Genomic DNA, 17,090 nt, shown 5'->3' on the forward strand with positions numbered 1-17,090 from the left:
GAACCTTGTCCTCTTGGTACCTGCTCATGAGGCCAGCGCAGGGAGACAGGCCTTGAGGCTCATTTGCTGCCCATACTCCTCTCCCCCGTGGCTGTGTGCGGGATCGGGGTGGGGGTGGGGGGTGTCCTGCTCCCAGGCCTGTGGCTGGTCCCAGCCCCGCTCCACCCTCCGGGCCTGGGCCTTCAGGCGTGTAAACAGGCCTGTGTTCAAGGGTGGGGGGACTCCAGTGTCTGCACACAGACCCAACGGGCTCAGGTCACACACCTGTTCCTTTTTCCCATCAGGTCACACGCATGTTCCCCGTTCCCATCAGAGGCCACTCAGCCCCCGGGTCAGGGTCACGCAGGGTCAGGCATGTTTCCACATGTGGTTTGTGGTGCAGGAGCGGAGCCCATGGTAGGGCGTCCCCTCTGCCCCTCGCGACGGGCCCTCCATGCAGGAGTTCTCAGTTTGGTGGCCACGGGGCTGCCTGCTCGGGGGTCTTGACCCCCACCCCCAGGAGGGTTTCAAATGGGCAGGGGGCACTTCGAGCATCCCCCGTCCCTCCCCATTCAGACTCTTCGCAGGTGCTGGGCTGGTCTTCATTTGGCATTTGTGGTTTTCCTGGACGTCACAGAAGCGGAACCCCGCCGTCCCCTCGCACAGGCTCTGCCAGCAAAAGGTGTTAGCGAGCCGGGCCTTTCGGTGGGCACGTCGGGCACTCCGTGTCCCCGCTGAGCAGGGTTCCTACTCTGGGTGACCACCTGCCAGGCCACGGATATTCGGTGGCTTCCCCTCTGGTTCTGGGCAGGTGTGAATAGCGCTGCTGTGAACCATTCCCACACTGGCCTTGTGTGAACGCGGGTTCTCACGTCTCTGGGTTCGGTGCCTGAGGCTGCGGGTCACGTGGGGACGCCTGTTTGCCTTCACCAGAACCCATAGCGGCATCCCACTATGGGTGATGGTTCTAGCTGCTCCACATCCTCGTCAGCACGGTCTGCTTGCGGTCATTTACATGTCAGCCCGTCCCTGGCATGCCACCGGGCGTGTCCCCTCGTGGCTGTGAGCATCCCTGTCCTCGTCGGGCCTCCGTGGTCCCCAGGGGATGTGCCTTGTCTCTGCGCGTTCTCCACGTCGGATCATCCGCTTTCTCACTGAGGTTTTACGGTTCTTCATGGTTCATCGATATAGGTTCTCTGTCGGATCTGTGGTTTGTTGACTTTTTCTCCAAACTTGTGGCCAACTCCAACTGTTTTCGTTGGAATGTGTGTCTTGAGAGAGACGCTGTTCTCATTGATGAAGTGCCAGGTGTCCGTCCATTGGCACCACACGCTGTGTTCTGCTGTCCCATGTCAGACTCTGCTGCCTCGTCCACACCCACAGAGCTCTTGTCTGCACGTTTCAGTTCCACGTCCAGGTCTGTGGCCCATCCTGACTTGCGTGGGGCGTGAGGTGAGGGTCCAGGTCCCTGCTCCGCTGCTGCAACACCGTCTGGGGCAGAGCCATCGAGGGGCTGGCCACGTTCACGGTGACACGCGGGCGTGCCAGGTCTCCCCAGTGCACTGTGCGTCTGTCCACACACCTCTGCAGCCTGTTCGTACCACCATGGCCTGAGGGAGAGGCCTTCGCTCTCCTCATTCACGGGCGTTCGGGCCACGCGGTGCGTTGCGTTTCCGTAGGAGTCATGGAATCTGCCTGTGGGTTTCCTGAAGAGGCCTGCAGGCCTGGTGCCGGGTCTCTGGGCGGGGAGAGTTGGAGAATCGACTCCCTGGCCCCACCGGCTGGCTGTGGGGTGGATTTTGAACCCATCTGCGCTCTTCACCAGCCTCCTGGGCTTGTGTCTGCAGCTCTGTGGTGACGCGGCAACCCCGTGGTCCGATGCTGCCCGCGTTCTTTCTCACGGTCGTGTCGTCGGTTCCTCCGCCTTTACAGCAAGCCTCTAAGGATAAGCTTGTCTGTTCCTACAAGACAGTAGATGGAAAATTCAGTTATTCATTTTCCAAAATCTCACGTGGTGTGGAGACGGTGGGCATCTCGAAGATGCCGTGTTTCCTAACCCACAAGCGTGTGTGTCTGCGCATAGTCAGGTATCATGCTTTCCCGCCAGGATTGTGTGGTTTTTGGCACCTGGGTCTTTGTCCTTTGTGACATAAGTGCTTCCTGACGCTTGGTGTTGGGAAGGTAGTTTAAACCTGGAACTTGTGGCTCTCTGTGGAAAACGCACAGCAGTACGGTCTGTCGATCTGTAGTTGGCACTTGTGTTCGATGCACCTGTTGGCTGCAGGAGTGTCTGTATCGGTTCTCTGGGGCTTCGTGCGTGGACAGTCACGTTGCGGGTGAGGAGGACACTTTCACGTTCTCCGCCCACCCACCGTGCTTCCTAGAATGTCCGGTACGATGTTGAGTGCCAGTGGGCGTGTGTCCCTGCCTGGTCCCCACCCAGTCTGAGATGCAGAGGGGTCGTCATGGACGTGTCAGATGCCCCTGTGGATACGGGGGATCTTCACAGGTTGGCCCCAGAGAAACCCTACTTGGTCACATCGTCTGATCCCGTTCACAAAGTCGACTCGTGGCCTCTTACCTCGTGGCACCACGTCTCATGCGGGTGTCCAGGTAACGCCGGCCTCCAAGTGTGGGCACAGCTCCTCTTCCCTTGGGGTGGAGGCAAACCGCCAGTGACCCCGCTGGGCCTGAGGCTTCCCCAGGGTGAGTTCACAGCCGTCCGGGGGCTGCTGGCGGCGCCTCGCGGGCTGTGGCGCACGCGAACCCACGCGTGTGAGTGAAAGAGGGGCGCCCTGCCCCCGGGCTGTGGCGGCCGCACCCCTGTGTGCTTACCCACCCGTCCTTGCAGGTACGAAGCCGAGCTCAGCCCTGTGGACCAGAAGCTGAGCTCCCTGAGGTCCCCACTAGCCCAGAGGCCCTTCTTTGAGGCGCCGTCCAGCCTGGGCACCGTCGAGCTGTACGAGTATGCGTGTGAGGACGAGGACCTGCAGCCCTCGTGACCTGCGCCCAGGTCTGGATGCAGAGCCGCTTTCGTGTAAAGAACAAAACCGTTTGATCGTTGAGCTGTCTGTTCTAGAAAATGAAGTGATTTGTATGGGATGATAAATTTTTATTTATTCAACACGGAAGCTGGTGAGATGGTCATTGAGCGTGTGTCCCCGCCTGCCCGGGACCCCTGGCTGGGAGAGGAGATACGCCGGCCCCACCGCCTAGCTCTTGAGTGCAGGCGTCTGGAGACTTACCCGCACGGCCGAGCGGCCGCTTGCAGGGGACCCACGTTCTGCTCCAAAGCATCGGCCTCGGGGGCGTGAGCCGCGCACGGACTTCCGGGGCTTGGATGGCCCTGTGTTGTTCTCACGTCGTCGGTCAGGAACATTCCAGGGGCCCCGGTGCCACAGTGGCCCCGGGACCTTCCGTCCACAGGAGCGTCTCCAGGTGCCGCCCCAGCTGCAGCCCTGCACGCGGGGTTTGGGGAGGGAGCACCCCTTCGAGCGTACTTACGTTTTCATGTAAATGTACAAAACATGTAAAGTTAACTTTTATTTGGTGTGTATAGCAGTTTAAAAATGTTTTACGAGATCACGTTTGTATTTTCAAATAAAGAATTTAAGAATTTTCTCTGACGGGCTCGGCTTGCCCTGCCCACGACACAGCACACGGAGGTCACAATGGGCACAGACGCCAGGCGGGGACGCTACGGGGGGCAGACGGCAGTGTCCCCACGGGAGACTTCACACAGTGTGCACGGCTCTGGGACACGGGAAGCCCGGCCGAGGGTCCCAGGCCTTGGGGCCCGGAGTGTCCAGCAGGGTGGCCCTCCTGCCCAGACCTGCACGCGGGCCACCCGTGGTCCTGACGCCATGGCCGAGGGCCGTGCTTTCCCACAGCGGCTTCCAGAGTCCTGGAGAGGGCACAGCCAGAGGCACTGGTGTTCCCCCCGCCCCTCGGACGGCAAACCCCCTGGCCCAGGCCTACGCAGGGCTGCAGAGGCCTGAGCTCCCGGGGCGTTCTTGCCTGTGCACGACCGGCAGGAGTCCTCCCCACAGACCGGCCTGGCTGTCCGTGTCCACATGGGGGCGTCCTCCTCCACACAGTGGCCCCGGGAGTTCTGGCGTGGCACCCACACGGGATCTGAGGCGCAGAGTGCCCCACCCTGCGTGTCCAGGGAGGGCGGCCTATGTGCGTTCAGCCCCCGCCCCGAGTCGGGTGCAGCTGGTCTGCCTGAAGTGAGCAGGTGCTGAGCCGACCGCAGGCAGCAGGCCCGTACCTGCCCTGCATCCGGCCCTCAGCACTGGACACCAGGAAACGCCCAATAGCGGGGCCCTGGGCCGGGAAAGGAAGAGCTAGAGCCGCTCCATGTAGGACCACGCCGGACTACAGAGCCAGTACCATGCTCCACGGCGGGGGGCAAAGCTGGTTCCGGAACCTTCCAGCCAAGCACAGCAGTCGCCAGAGGGAAGTCGCAGGCGGGGGGTAGGCACCTGGTGGGTAGGTGGGTGGGTGCGCGGGCACCCCGCGGGGGCCCCAGTCAACGGTCACCTGGCCCTCTCCCCACATACGGGGCTGGGATGCGCAGGGGCGGATGGCAGGGGTCACCATCATCCGCCTGGAGCCCCCAGGGGCCTGGGTCAGCCGCACCTGGACGCCACTGGCTCCCCAAGCCCAGGAACGCAAGGCAGCAACCGAGGAGGAACGCAGAACTCCTGACGTGAGTCCCAGCGGGGCGTGTGTCCTCTTCTTCAGTCTGATGCCCCCTGGGGACGGAGACACGGACAACCCTCAGGACCCACAGACACGTGGACAGAGACACGGACGGCCCTCAGGACTCAGAGACGTGGACAGAGACACAGCCCTCAGGACACAGTGTCACACACGCATGTGGACAGAGACACGGAGAGCGGTGCACACCGTGGCTCGGACTGGTTTCCGGTCAGTGTGGGGTGGGCAGTGGACTGGGACCCCCGCCCGCCAGGCCCTGGGAGCAGCAGAGCAGGGCGGGGGATGTGGAATGGGCACAGGGCGCAGCCTTCCCACGCTCCTGCCCAGGGCCCCCCGACTGGCACACTGACTCCACCCCAGGTGTCCGCACGGGGGAGGGGGGTGTGCCCATGGGGGGGGTGTCCACGCGGGGCTGCCTTGCCATGAGCCTCTGCACTGCTCTGAGGGCCACGTCAGACCCATGGATTCTGGAGGTGTGACTTGGGGGCCGCCAGGCAGGAGCCAGCAGAGATGCTGAGGACCCCAGGGCACCCCAAAACCTAGTCCTAAGCCAAGCAGCAGTCCAGAGCATGGGACCACACCCTGCCAGCCTCAGGCCCCTAGCACACCGCGTGAGCCTGGAGCGCACGCACCTGGGACGGCTCAGCGGCCTGCCCCACCCCCAGTCTGGCAGCCAGGTGGTCGTCCACACGGCAGACACCTGGTGAGCTGTCGAATGGAGCCCAAATCTCCACACCCGCGCGCCGCCCCCCCCACCGCCACAAACATGCAGGCGGACCTGCTCCCACCCCCGCTGGGCACAGAGGCCACAGCGTCACCCAGGACACCCCATCAGATGGGACGTCCCACCTCTGCACCACCCTGGGATGTGAGGCCCGTGGCAGGAAAGGCAGGCCCAGGCCAGCGCCCCCACGTGGCCACCGCCCGGGGCCCAGCCTGCACCGACCTCGTGGACGGAGATGCCTTCCACATCCACGTCTTCGTTGGAAGAGTTCTCAGAGTCCTCCGACGACAGGAAGTCAACATCAAAGACGTCCCTGCCAGAGACAAAGGGTGGCCGGTTGCCAGGGAGACGGAGGCAGTGCCCCAGCCGCGGCCGGAGGCCCCTGGGAGTGCGAACCCTGCCGGGAACAGGTGTGGACGGCCCTGGGAAAACACAGGACATGCACAGACGTGGACAAGGCACGGTCCCCAGATCGTGGGCAACCAGTGGCACCCCTAACGCCGTCCCATCCCGTTCTGCACTGTGGGCAGTCCTGCTCGGTGCTGGGCAGTGGCGGCAGTCGGCAAGAGCCCCTGGCTACACTCCGGACACGTTCTTACAGGACAGCGCGCTCTGCACATGGGCAGACCAGCCCTGCGCCTGCCTCAGACCCACACCGAGAACCCCCCCACCAGGCCAGCCCCGTCCCTGCCTCAGACCCTCGCGGGGCCCCAGCCCATCACACCAGCCCCGTCCCTGCCTCAGATTCACACCAGGACCCCAACCCATCAGACCAGCAACCCTTCACGGCCAACCCAAGGCTCTGCTCTGGAGAAACCCACGAGGATGAACACGAAACCAGGCAGGCAGAGGCCCAACAGGCTGCCCCACTGAGGACAGACCCCTCCACCCCGACCTGGAGGACGACGGCCTCACCTCTTGGACTTCTGGCCCTTGGAGGAGTTTCTCGTCTCTCTGTCCCCTGCGCTGGAGCTGGCCAGGGTGTCTGGTGTCCAGGTGGAGCACGTCCCCACGGGCAGCTCTGCGGTGCCAGGAGCGGTCAGCCACGGGGCCCCAGGGCCACCCCTCCCAACCCCGGACACCCTCCCCACCTTGGGGCCGCTTGCTGTCTTTGCATATGGCGTCAAACGGGTTGGCAGCGGGCTCCTCCTCCCCCTGGGCCACGTAGTCTGTCCTCATCAGGGACTTGCGGTAGACGAGCATGGGGTTCATGTCCCCCTCCCCAAAGACAGGCACGCCCTCGGGAATGGAGTCCTGGAATTGGGCGAGTCTGTGGGCAAGGGTGGACGTGGCAGGGGGATGTCAGAGGAGACCCGGCAAGATCCCCAGGAACCCATGGGGCCCCCGGTGTCCATCCCCTGCTGGGGGCTAAGGACCATGGAGCCATGCTGGAGGCCTGAGCGCCCCCCAGGACCCCAAGCAGGCCCGCGTCAGCCCAGGGAAGGCAGCCCTCAGCAGGGTCGTCCGCATCCAAGAACCTTCCCATTTCCGCATTCCCCTCCCCACAGGGGCTCCACCCCCCCCCCCCCCCCGTGTCCCCAGGAGCCCGTCCCTGCCCCCACCGCCAGGGGGTCCCGCCTTCCCAGGTCCCCAGCGCACTCACGCAGCTTGTCGCTCCGCTGGCGGGATCTTGCAGGAGAACTCAGCGAGCACAAGCAGGAAGCTGAGGTTGGGGAAGCGCTGCCGAGCCTCCTCTTCAGGCACTGGGGACTCAGAGAAGGCAAAGGCCAGCCCGCGCCTGGGGACAGGGTGTCCAGCGGACGGCGAGGGGGGGCGTCAGGTGGGGCTCACATGGGAAGGACGGTATCAGCTGAGGCCCGGGGGAGGGGCGAGGTGCCAGGTGGGGCTCACCTGGGGGAGCGGGGCATGAGGTGAGGCTCATGCGGGGGACAGGGTGCCAGGCAGGGCTCAGACCAGGGGCGGGGGTCAGAACGGGGAGCGGGGTTCCAACCAGGGGCGGTAGTCAGAGTCAGGAGCCCGGCGCCAGGCAGGGCTCTGGCCAGGGGCGGGGCAGAGGAGGCGGTGTTGTCAGAGAGCACCCCTCCCCCAGCACACACCTGTGGATCAGGTGGGCAGCGTCCCGGGCGCGGTCAAAGCCGAGGGTGAGCGCAAAGCGGCGGGCCAGCAGCCGGATGGAGTAGAAGGGGCCGCAGATGAACTCGATGGGGTCATAGCCAAGGCCATACGTGTCCACGTGCTTCTGGAACAGCTGCGGGAGCACAAGGGGCCGTGGGGTCAGGGTCGTCAAAGGCGCGTCCCAGGGGACTGAGGTTCAAGGACATCCAGAGAAGCCTCCCCTCCATCCCCCAACCAGCACCCCCCAGTGACGAAACTTGCCCATGACACCCGCAGAGGACAGGTGCAGGAGGCTCTTCCGCAGAGCCACCCCCAGGTGGGGATGGGGGAGGGGGCGGGGACCACGCGGCACAGACCACGACCCGCAGCGGGGGGGGGGGGGGGGGGGGGGGGCGGCGGGCAGCCTGCAAACGTCCCACAGGCACCCAGACTGCCACGTCACGTCTGCTCAGCGACGGCTCAGTGACCGCTCCTGTGTGTCAGGCTCAACAGGAAACCAGCGAGGGAGAAGGAGCTCCCGATTTACAGAGAAGTCACACACACACAAACACACGGAAGGGGACACGGGGGGTGCGACATGGCCGGGACGTGCCCCTGTTCCACGCTCGCTCTGGGGAATCTGCATCACCTCAACGTCGTACGTGCAGACCCGTTCTATGGGGACGAGGAAGGAGGCCGTTTCCAAAGGAACAAGAAATGGCAGGAAAGAGTCCGACCTAAAGGCAGGCCTCAGTGTGAGGGTCGGGAATGCACACGGCCTCCAGAAACGGGAACGAGAAGCCGTGTTCCAGGAAAACCACGGGGTAGAGACGGCCCAGCAAGTATCTGCAGAAAGGCCTTGCCCACCGCGCCCACGGGCAGCCCGAGCACGAGGACCGGGACCCACGCTGGAAGAGGGGATGCCAGATCCCGGCCCTTCCTGATACATCCGCGGAGGCTCAACTCCCCAGAGGGAGACGAGACCACGGCAGCCCCGGAGGCTGGCGGGTGGTCGGCTGTGTGGGCCACCGTGGCCCCAGCGTTGAGGACCACAGGCAGTCCTTGCAGAGAGCTCAGAGCCGGGTGGGTGGCCCCAGATGCGGTGCACAGAACAGGGACAGACAGTTGAGTTCGAGACCCCGCTGTCGCATGACCCCACACAGCCTTGCGACGTGGACGTGGCCCCTCCTGACACTAGGCGCGGACACGCCCGTCCGAAAGCAGAACAGAGCAGGGAACACACCACCTGTCCAAGTCGTGGTTCCACGGATGTGGGTAAACCAGCTGCCACGGGGATGGAAGAACCAGAGTCACACAGCACACACGCGTGCACACGGTGTCATGACAGACTGACACGGAGAAGACACACGCTTCCCCCTCAGGGGTCAGTGGACGGGGAAGGGGGGGCACCCACCTGAAGGTCAGTGGACGGGGGAGGGGGGATGCCTACTCTGAGAGTCGGGGGATGGGGGGACGCCCATCCTGAAGGTCAATGGATGGGGGATGGGGGATGCCCCCCGAGCGTCAGTGGATGGGGGAGGGGGGTACGCAACCACTCTTGACGGTCAGTGGACTGCAGGGGACACCTACCCTGAGGATCAGTGGATGGGGGAGGGGGGAACAACCCCCTGAGGGTCAGTGGATGGGGGATGGGGGACGTCCACCCTGAGGGTCGGGGACACCCCCTGAGTCACTGTCAGGAGACCCGGCTCACCGGGAAAGCCGGCTGTGGTGGACTGAACATCTGTGTCCCCCAGAGTCCACACGTGCAAGCCCGGCCCCCAGGGGGGCTGCTGGGAGGCGGGGCCTTGGGAGGTGGTTGGGAGCAGATGAGGTCGGGATGGCGGGGCCCCCACGGTGGGGTAGCGTTCTCGTAGGTGTGCGGAGAGAGCTTTCTGAGTTCCACCCGTGGCCACGTGAGGACACGGCGGAAGGGGCCCGTCCATGACCCTCTAGAGGTCTCCCCAGAACCTGACCCCACTGGCACCCTGACCTTGGACTGCAGCCTCCAGCACACGGGAGGAAAAAGGGTCTGACCTGCCAGCCACCCTGTCCGTCCGTCCGTCCGTCCATGGCACGCTGTGACCGGCAGGCCGCCGACGTGCACCCATCTCGAGCGGCTGCTCACACGGCACGAACGGGTGCAGGACTCCCGAGGAGCGGGCAGTGAGGCGCAGCGGCACCCGTGCCCGGTGTGTCCCCAAGGAGGCGCACCCCTCCGGGCCTGGGCGACGCAGGGCGGCCTGGTGCCGCAGGCAGCGGTCGCAGGGCGCCGTCAGACCTTCTGGAACCGTCCGCTCACCTGCTGCAGGCACAGAAGCAGGGACAGCGCATTGCGGAGCCTGTCGTTCTGCCTCGTCCTCGTCATGGTCTCCTTGATGATGTCGCCAAAGTGATGGTAGTGCTGCGAGTCCAAGGAAAGGACCGTCACCACGGTGGCCACCGAGGCACAGCCTCCTTACTACGCGTGTTCCCAGATGACAAACTAAGGACGGCCGTGCAGCCCAGACCCACTGTCTGGGTCCCAGGAAGTCCGTGAACGTGGATCCCACTGTGCGCTCAGCACCCACTGGGCCCCGTGTCGGGGCCAGGCCCTGGGCCGGCAGGACAGGGCGCATCCCACACGACCTGGGGAAGCTGTGGCCATCGGGCGTCGCAGTCCAGGGGCCCAGCTGCGCCCCCAGCACTGGCTGGGCCCCTCCCTCAGGGGCGCTCCTTCTGTGGGGAAGGCAGGGCCGCCAGGGGAACTGTGGGCCGGGAGCGGGAGCAAGGCCTCTCAGAATCACACCGACCTGCCTGTGCCAGAGCTGAGCCAGCCCGCGGGCGCACAGCCGCAAGAGCCGACCAAATGTCTGACAACGCACGGCCGCCGTCATGGCCCCCAGGACCTAGGAGGGTAGACTCAGGGCACAACTGCATAGGAGGGAAGTCCCGGGAGAGGAGAGCACCACCCCAACACACAAGACGCAGGGGAAAACCCAGGCAAGCCTGTCCCTACACCCGATGCCATAAAGCTCGGGACCACGTGAGGTTAAAACGGGAAGAGAAATACCGTCACAAAAATAAAACTCAATTAAAAGGTAATCGAGGGGACGTATTTCCCACAGATAACAAAAGACTAATGTCTTCGTTGTATTACAAGACACCAAAAGAAGGTCTTGAGATGACGATTTCTGAGAAAGGAAGTGACAGTGACTGACAGATGTATCTATTCACCCACCCAGCCATCCATTTGTCTACCCACCCATTGAACCATCCATCTACCCACCCACCCATTGAACCATCCATCTACCCACCCGCCCATTGAACCATCCATCTACCCACCTGCCCATTGAACCATCCATCTACCCACCCRCCCATTGAACCATCCATCTACCCATCCATCCATTTATCCATCCATCTACCCATCCACCCATCCACCCATCCACTTATCCATCCACCCATTTATCATCCATCCACCTATCCACCCATCTCTTCATCTGTTTACTTACGCACCCATCCATCTACCCATCCACTCATCCACCTATCATCTGCCCATTCATCCATCCATCCACCCACTTATCGACCCAACCACCTATCCACCCATCTAGTCATCTGTTTATCTACCCATCCATCCATCGACCCATGCACTCATCCACCCATCATCCCCCCATTCATTTATCCATCCACCCCCCACCCACCCATTTATCCATCCATTACCTATCCCTTTATTCATCCATCCATTTATCCACCCATCTACCCATCCATCTGTTTATCCACCCATCTACCCATCCATCCATCTACCCACCCACCCATCCATTTATCCATCCATCCACCCATCCATCTACCCACCCACCCATTAATCCATCCATCTCTCCATCCACCCATCCACCCACCCAGCCACTTATCCATCCACCCACTTATCGACCCAACCACCTATCCACCCATCTAGTCATCTGTTTATCTACCCATCCATCCATCGACCCATGCGCTCATCCATTTACCCATCCATGCATTCATCAAAACTTTTGGGCTTTTGTCAATACCAGGCAGTGATGATAATCACTTGGGATACGTCAACGATCAAAGCCAAAAAGATCAAGTCCCTGCCCTCACAGGGCTTGCATTCAATCTCAGTAGTAATGAAAGAATGAAATTAAAACAGCAGTGCTTCACTGAACAAGACCACCTAGTTTTAAAAGACAAGATGTGTTGTTCTAAATGAAAGTACTCTCTAGGAGTTAGGTTTGGAAAGAGGTGTTAGTGATACAAAAATGCTTATGAGGAACGCCTGGGTGGCTCAGTTGGTGAAGCGTCTGCCTTCAGCTCAGGTCATGATCCCAGGGTCCTGGGATCGAGCCCACATGGGGCTCCTTGCTCAGGGGGGAGCCTGCTTCTCCCTCTGCCTGCTCTGCCTACTGCTCCCCCTGCTTGTGTGCTCTCTCTGACAAATAAAGAAATAAAATCTTAAAAAAAAAAGGTTCTAAAAATGCTTATGAGGCACTCACAGGGATGCCACCCACACGCGCACACAGGTGGGCTGATCCACGGGAGTTGGTGAAGGGAACGGGAGAACGAGTTAATGACAATGAGTCCGTAAATCTGGGTACTTTCCACTCATGTTCTCCGTGCATTTGGAATCTTTTACCCCAATCCTGTGTCTTACACAAGAGAGCAGTGGGCGGGGGAGGGTGAGCTCGGGCCGCGGGGACGGGAGAGCCGGGCAGAGACCTTCAGGTAGAACTGGTAGATGTCAGCGGCCGCGCTCATCTCCAGCACGTTGCAGACAATGAGCTTACAGACCACGGCCAGCATGTTTCTCCTGTGGAACAGCTCATGCAGCTCGTCCGCATCCTCCTCCTTGTAAACTCTGCTGGGACCTGGAGAGACAGCCCACTCTCTGCCATGTCATCCTGCAGCCCCCCCTTGCCACGGGGCAGGCAGGGGCATGGCAGGGGCACGACAGGGCACAGCAGGGAGTCCGATGGGTGGGCTCAGGGGTGCCGGCGTCGTCTCCGGGGACCAGTGCCAGGACAGCAGTGGGTCAGAACCACCCCTGGACATGCTGACCCCCAGAGCACAGACCCAGGGCCACACAGGAAGCACCGAGTGCCGCAGGGCCCCTGTGTTTCCAGGTCCTGACCGCCCGGTCAGGGCTCCCCCCGACCCTTCTGTGGCAGCATGAACCAGGAAGACAGACGTGTGGGAAATGCAGCTCCAGATTCCAGGGTGCTAGAGCACCCCACAAGGCCCATCCACCTCCCACCCCAAGCCCCCACGGGCCCTCCCGCCCCTGGGCTGCCGCAGGAATCCCCACCCCAAGGTCTCTCCCCCTTCCCTGCTCCAGGCCCCTGGGAGGCTGACCTGCGGCTCCTGTGTCCTCCAGGAACACGTGCTCCCTGACGAAGGTGAGCAGCTTGCACTGCAGGACATGATCGGGGACGAAGAACAGTAGCCCCAGGCCCGTGTCCTCCTCGGGGCCCTGGTGGCTCAGGATGAGCAGCAAGTCACAGAGCAGGATGAAGGCCTGAGGGGGTGTGAGGGGGTGGGGGTGAGGGTGCACCGACAGGGACAGGCATCCACCCCACAAGGACAGATCCCGTCTGCTGCCCCCGCAGCCTCCCAGGGCGACCCAGGGATGGGTGAGACCCGTAGCACACGGAGGGGTACAGCCCCCGGCCCCTCGAAGACATTCCCCCTCTGAACCCCACCCTGCAAGCTCTGCACCAGAAACACACAACACACAGATGTACAACATACACACCAGGAACAACACACAGTGAGCGGAAATGTCCCCAACATCCAGGCAGGACAGCGGTGCAGGCTAAGGCCGTGGCCAAAGCCCCATGGACAGCAAACCGCGGACACATACTTGTGACCGAGGGGGGCGGGGCAGGGACGGGGTCACAGGACCGAGTCAGTGGCTGGCAAAGGAGACACACGCTCAACCTCCTCAGCCATCGACGGTCAAACGGGAGGTGGGTTTTATCTAAGACGACGGGAGAGGGTCTTTTTAAAATTCACACCCGCATCGGAAAAAAGCAGGCAGGTGACTGAGCCTGTAAGGTGGCGGGAAGCAGGGTGGCTGGGTCCGGCATCGTGAAGCCTTTAGAACGGCTTCCCCGGAGACAGGAGATCACCCTGAAGATTTTGTGTACCGCAACCACCAGAGACACGGTGGGCAGGAATTAACACCCAAAGCGTGTCCACCACCACAGCACCGGTAGCCGATGACAGGAGCTTCCGCCAGGCTGGTATAAACGGGCCGTGCGCATGGGCTCCCGTAAACCGGGGCCGTGAGCGTGGGCTCTGGGCTCCCGTCAATGGGGGGGCGTGCACGCGGGCTCTGCGCTCCCGTCACTGGGTGGGGGGGGGGAGAGGCATGCACATGGGTTCCCATAAATCGGGGTGTGCAAAGGCATGCACACCACTTCATATAAATGAGATGCTCCCACGACTTTACACTGTTTGAGGACAAATGTCACCCCACGAGACACACACTGAGAGGAGGAAACAGCATCCCATGAAACACTGAGTGCCCTGATCATCACAAGCACACGTGCCCGGGCGTCTCTAACGCCCCTCCTCTTGCTCGGCCAGCCCTGGGAGCACCCGGTGAGCACGGAGAGGGACACACGCACCTTCTCGCTCAGCACCTTGCTCTGGTGGTTCAGGTACACGCGGCAGACCAGGCAGAACTTCATCAGCCTTTTCCTCAAGTCCAGGAGCGCCTCCTGCCAGCGAGCAGCCAGCGTGCAGGTGCCTCCCGTCAGGTGAACCCGTGAGCGAGCTCGCCAGGTACCTGCCCGCCTCAGGTGAGCCAGCGCATCAGGTGCATCCCAACCCAGATTAACCCTCACGTCCACCCTCCGTCCTCCATTTCCCAACCTCCCCCCACATCCCTCTCCCCGACGTGTACCCCCACATCCCCCTTCCCCCATCTCCCTCCCCCTCCCCTCCCCCATCTTTACGCCCATATCCCCTCCCCCATCCCCCCTCCCTGTATCTCCGTGGTCCCCCACACCATATTCTGCCCCCACTGGCCCACACTACATCCCAAGGAACTCAGGCCTGCAGGTTTCCAGGAAACCATAAGTATAGCCCCAAAGTGTGGTTGGCTTCAAACTAAGGGACGGGCCAGCAGCCAAGGACAAGGGTCTCACCCAGCGCACACAGAAGCAGGTACTCAGAGATCACCTGAGCCTCACTCCGCATGGCAGGTGGACAGGCTGCATGGCGGTGTCGGCCATGACCCAAAGTCAGCTCTCATGTCAGAGTCCAGGAGCCCTGGCCGGACCCCGGGAGGATGGATGCAGCCAGTGGTGGGGGCGGACGCCTGTCAAAGCGGCAATGACGGCCCTGTCCCCCTCCATCTTCCCCTCCTCCCAGACTACCGCAGGCCACACCTGACCTCCTCCGCGCCCCTCACCCACCTGGGGCGGCAGCCGGTCCGTGGCTGCGACGATCTGCCACAGGAGCGCATAGTAGGTGCACTGGAGCGCACAGTGGACAACCTGTGGGGCGCGGAGCCTGTCATGGAGTTGGGGATGTGGATGGGACACCCACCCTGGGAATATTCCTTGGCAGGGGACCCTGAGACCTCACCCAGTACCTGCCCCTCTCCCCTCAGGACCCTCCCCCCATGCTTCCCTCCCCTCAGGACGCTTCTCTCCTCTCAGAACCCGTCCCCCCTGCCCCCAACAAGGACCCACCCCTCACGCCCTCCGCCCTCACCTCAGTGGGCAGGCTGCCCTGGTGCCTCCGGAAAGTCAGCAGGCTATCCATCTTCTCGTACAGGTTCCAGCTGCTCAGGTCGTGTGCGCTGGCCAGAGACGCACACAAGGAGTTTTAGGGCCCAGCCCCATCAGGAGCTCCAACATCCCCCAGGTGGGCCGTGAACACTGGTCAGTAGGCCCTGGAGCTGAGGGATCACTTCCTGGCCGGCTGAGGGGCCACCCACCCCAGATGGCTGAGCTGGGCTCCCTCCGGTACGACGTCCAGCACCTGCTTGGTGAGGCAGTCCCTGCTCCTGGGAACACGGCTCGGGGCCCCAGGTGGGCAGGATGGGCTCCCAGGTGCCCCAGAGCCACCGGGCACACCCACAGGACAGCCCCCAAAGGTCCGAGCGCTCCCTGCCTCACCTGGGACACGGGGACGTTTGTCAGAGTAAGGCAGCAGGCACATGGCTTGGGGGTCATGTGTGTCCCCCCCGAGGGAACCGGCCGCGCGTCGCCCCGCTCACCTGTAGAAGGCAGCCAGTCTCCGCAGCGTGGAGCAGATCCGCCCCATCTCACCGTGTCCAAGGAACAGGCCCTGTTTCTACACAACAGGGAGAGAGCAGAGGGGGTGGTGACGGGACAGGCACTTTCCAGGGGCGGGGGGGGGAGGCTTCCCCGGGATGCCAGACCGGCTTCGAGCCAGGCCTGCGCTCCTGCCTGCTCTGTCCCCCAGTTTCCGGAAGGCAGCTCTTTAAAATCTCAAAAAGGGCAACAGTGCCCCAGGCCATTCTGTGTCCAGCTCTGGAGGAAATGAGAGGGAGCAGAGGACACCCCCAAAGACGCGTAGGCTGCCGACGACGAGGACAGTCAGGGTCTGAGATCGACCATCTCTGTGCACTTCCCTCACATCCCCGTCAAGAACGCATGACAGGGAACACGTTTCTCACTTTACAGCTGAGAGAACACACGGAGAAGCCTGTCGCTGACCTCGAGCTCCCCACATTCGTGGCAGGCCCTGGGCTGGGGGATATGCAAGCGCAACCTGGAGTCCTGCTTGTGGAAATAAGCGGGACCTCACAAGCAAAGTGCCTGAAGCAGGGCCAGACACCTGGCCTTCAGCCTGTCTGTGTCAATAAAGTTTTATTGGAACACGGCCCCAGTGACGTGTTGTCTCCGGTGCTCTCGTACTACCACCCGAGAACAGGTTTACCCGCTCAGCCAAAAAATGTTTATGATGTGGCTCTTTACAGAAACCATCTGCCCGCCAAGTGTAGACAGGCCAGTGCCTCTGTCAGGGCGTGTTTTCTGGGGGCTTACGGGGCTCCTGCGGAGAATAACGGAATACTTTGTTACCAGCCCCCACACGTTCCCACACCCGTCATAGATGCAGCAGGAACAGTCGGGGCTCAAACGGAGAACCCACCCTGTGTCCCCAGAGACCAAGAGCCGGTCCCCCAGGTACACGCTGGCGAGTTCACGGAGCTGACCCCGGACAGGTGCGCAGCTTTACGAAACGTCAACAGAACAGAAAGGATTGAGCCTAAGCATCTTCGATCAGCACGTCCTCCCTACCGCCGTGGATTTCTCCACACCCTTCACGACACACTCCATACCCACACCTACACCCAACATGCACATCACCCACATCACACACCCCACTCCCCCAAACACCCCCACAGCCAGCACCTCATTTTGGATGAACACGTCCAGCAGTGGGGTCAGCACGTCCACCAGCATGTCCACCAGCCGGCTGCAGGCGGGGGCAGCCTGGCAGTGGGCAGAGCCCCCTTCGTCACAGTAAGTGCCGTAGGCGCGGGCACAGGCCTCCAGCACTGCCACGTCCGAGTGCCGCTGCACCAGGCAGTCCAGCTCTAGCAGGGCTGCGTCCAGGTACTGCGCAAGGCGGGGGGGGG

The 17,090-nt window shown here is 62.4% G+C and overlaps 2 protein-coding genes across 3 annotated transcripts in view; one reads left to right on the forward strand and one right to left on the reverse strand.

Moving 5' to 3' along the window:
• The window catches only part of PPP2R3B (protein phosphatase 2 regulatory subunit B''beta), a 59,838-nt gene extending 56,238 nt beyond the window's left edge, over positions 1-3,600 (forward strand). For both annotated transcript variants that reach the window (XM_025857553.2, XM_025857554.2), the window contains exon 13: positions 2,831-3,600. In XM_025857553.2, coding sequence (XP_025713338.1) covers positions 2,831-2,981 — 151 coding nt within the window. In that variant the 3' untranslated portion in view covers positions 2,982-3,600. The remainder of the gene's footprint in view (positions 1-2,830) is intronic.
• Positions 3,510-17,090, reverse strand: part of LOC112812650 (cohesin subunit SA-2-like) — a 69,196-nt gene continuing 55,615 nt past the window's right edge. Inside the window, 14 exon segments of the mRNA XM_073902091.1 lie at positions 3,510-4,736; positions 5,648-5,738; positions 6,341-6,446; positions 6,517-6,695; positions 7,029-7,163; positions 7,483-7,634; positions 9,783-9,884; positions 12,191-12,339; positions 12,824-12,986; positions 14,101-14,193; positions 14,893-14,973; positions 15,194-15,281; positions 15,702-15,778; positions 16,864-17,070. Of these exon segments, the coding sequence (XP_073758192.1) occupies positions 4,722-4,736; positions 5,648-5,738; positions 6,341-6,446; positions 6,517-6,695; positions 7,029-7,163; positions 7,483-7,634; positions 9,783-9,884; positions 12,191-12,339; positions 12,824-12,986; positions 14,101-14,193; positions 14,893-14,973; positions 15,194-15,281; positions 15,702-15,778; positions 16,864-17,070 (1,638 nt within the window). The 3' untranslated portion in view covers positions 3,510-4,721.

The sequence above is a fragment of the Callorhinus ursinus genome, unplaced genomic scaffold (genome assembly GCF_003265705.2).
Source record: "Callorhinus ursinus isolate GAN/ISIS: 27379988/994484 unplaced genomic scaffold, GSC_fseal_2.0 scaffold16, whole genome shotgun sequence".
Lineage (NCBI taxonomy): Eukaryota > Metazoa > Chordata > Mammalia > Carnivora > Otariidae > Callorhinus > Callorhinus ursinus.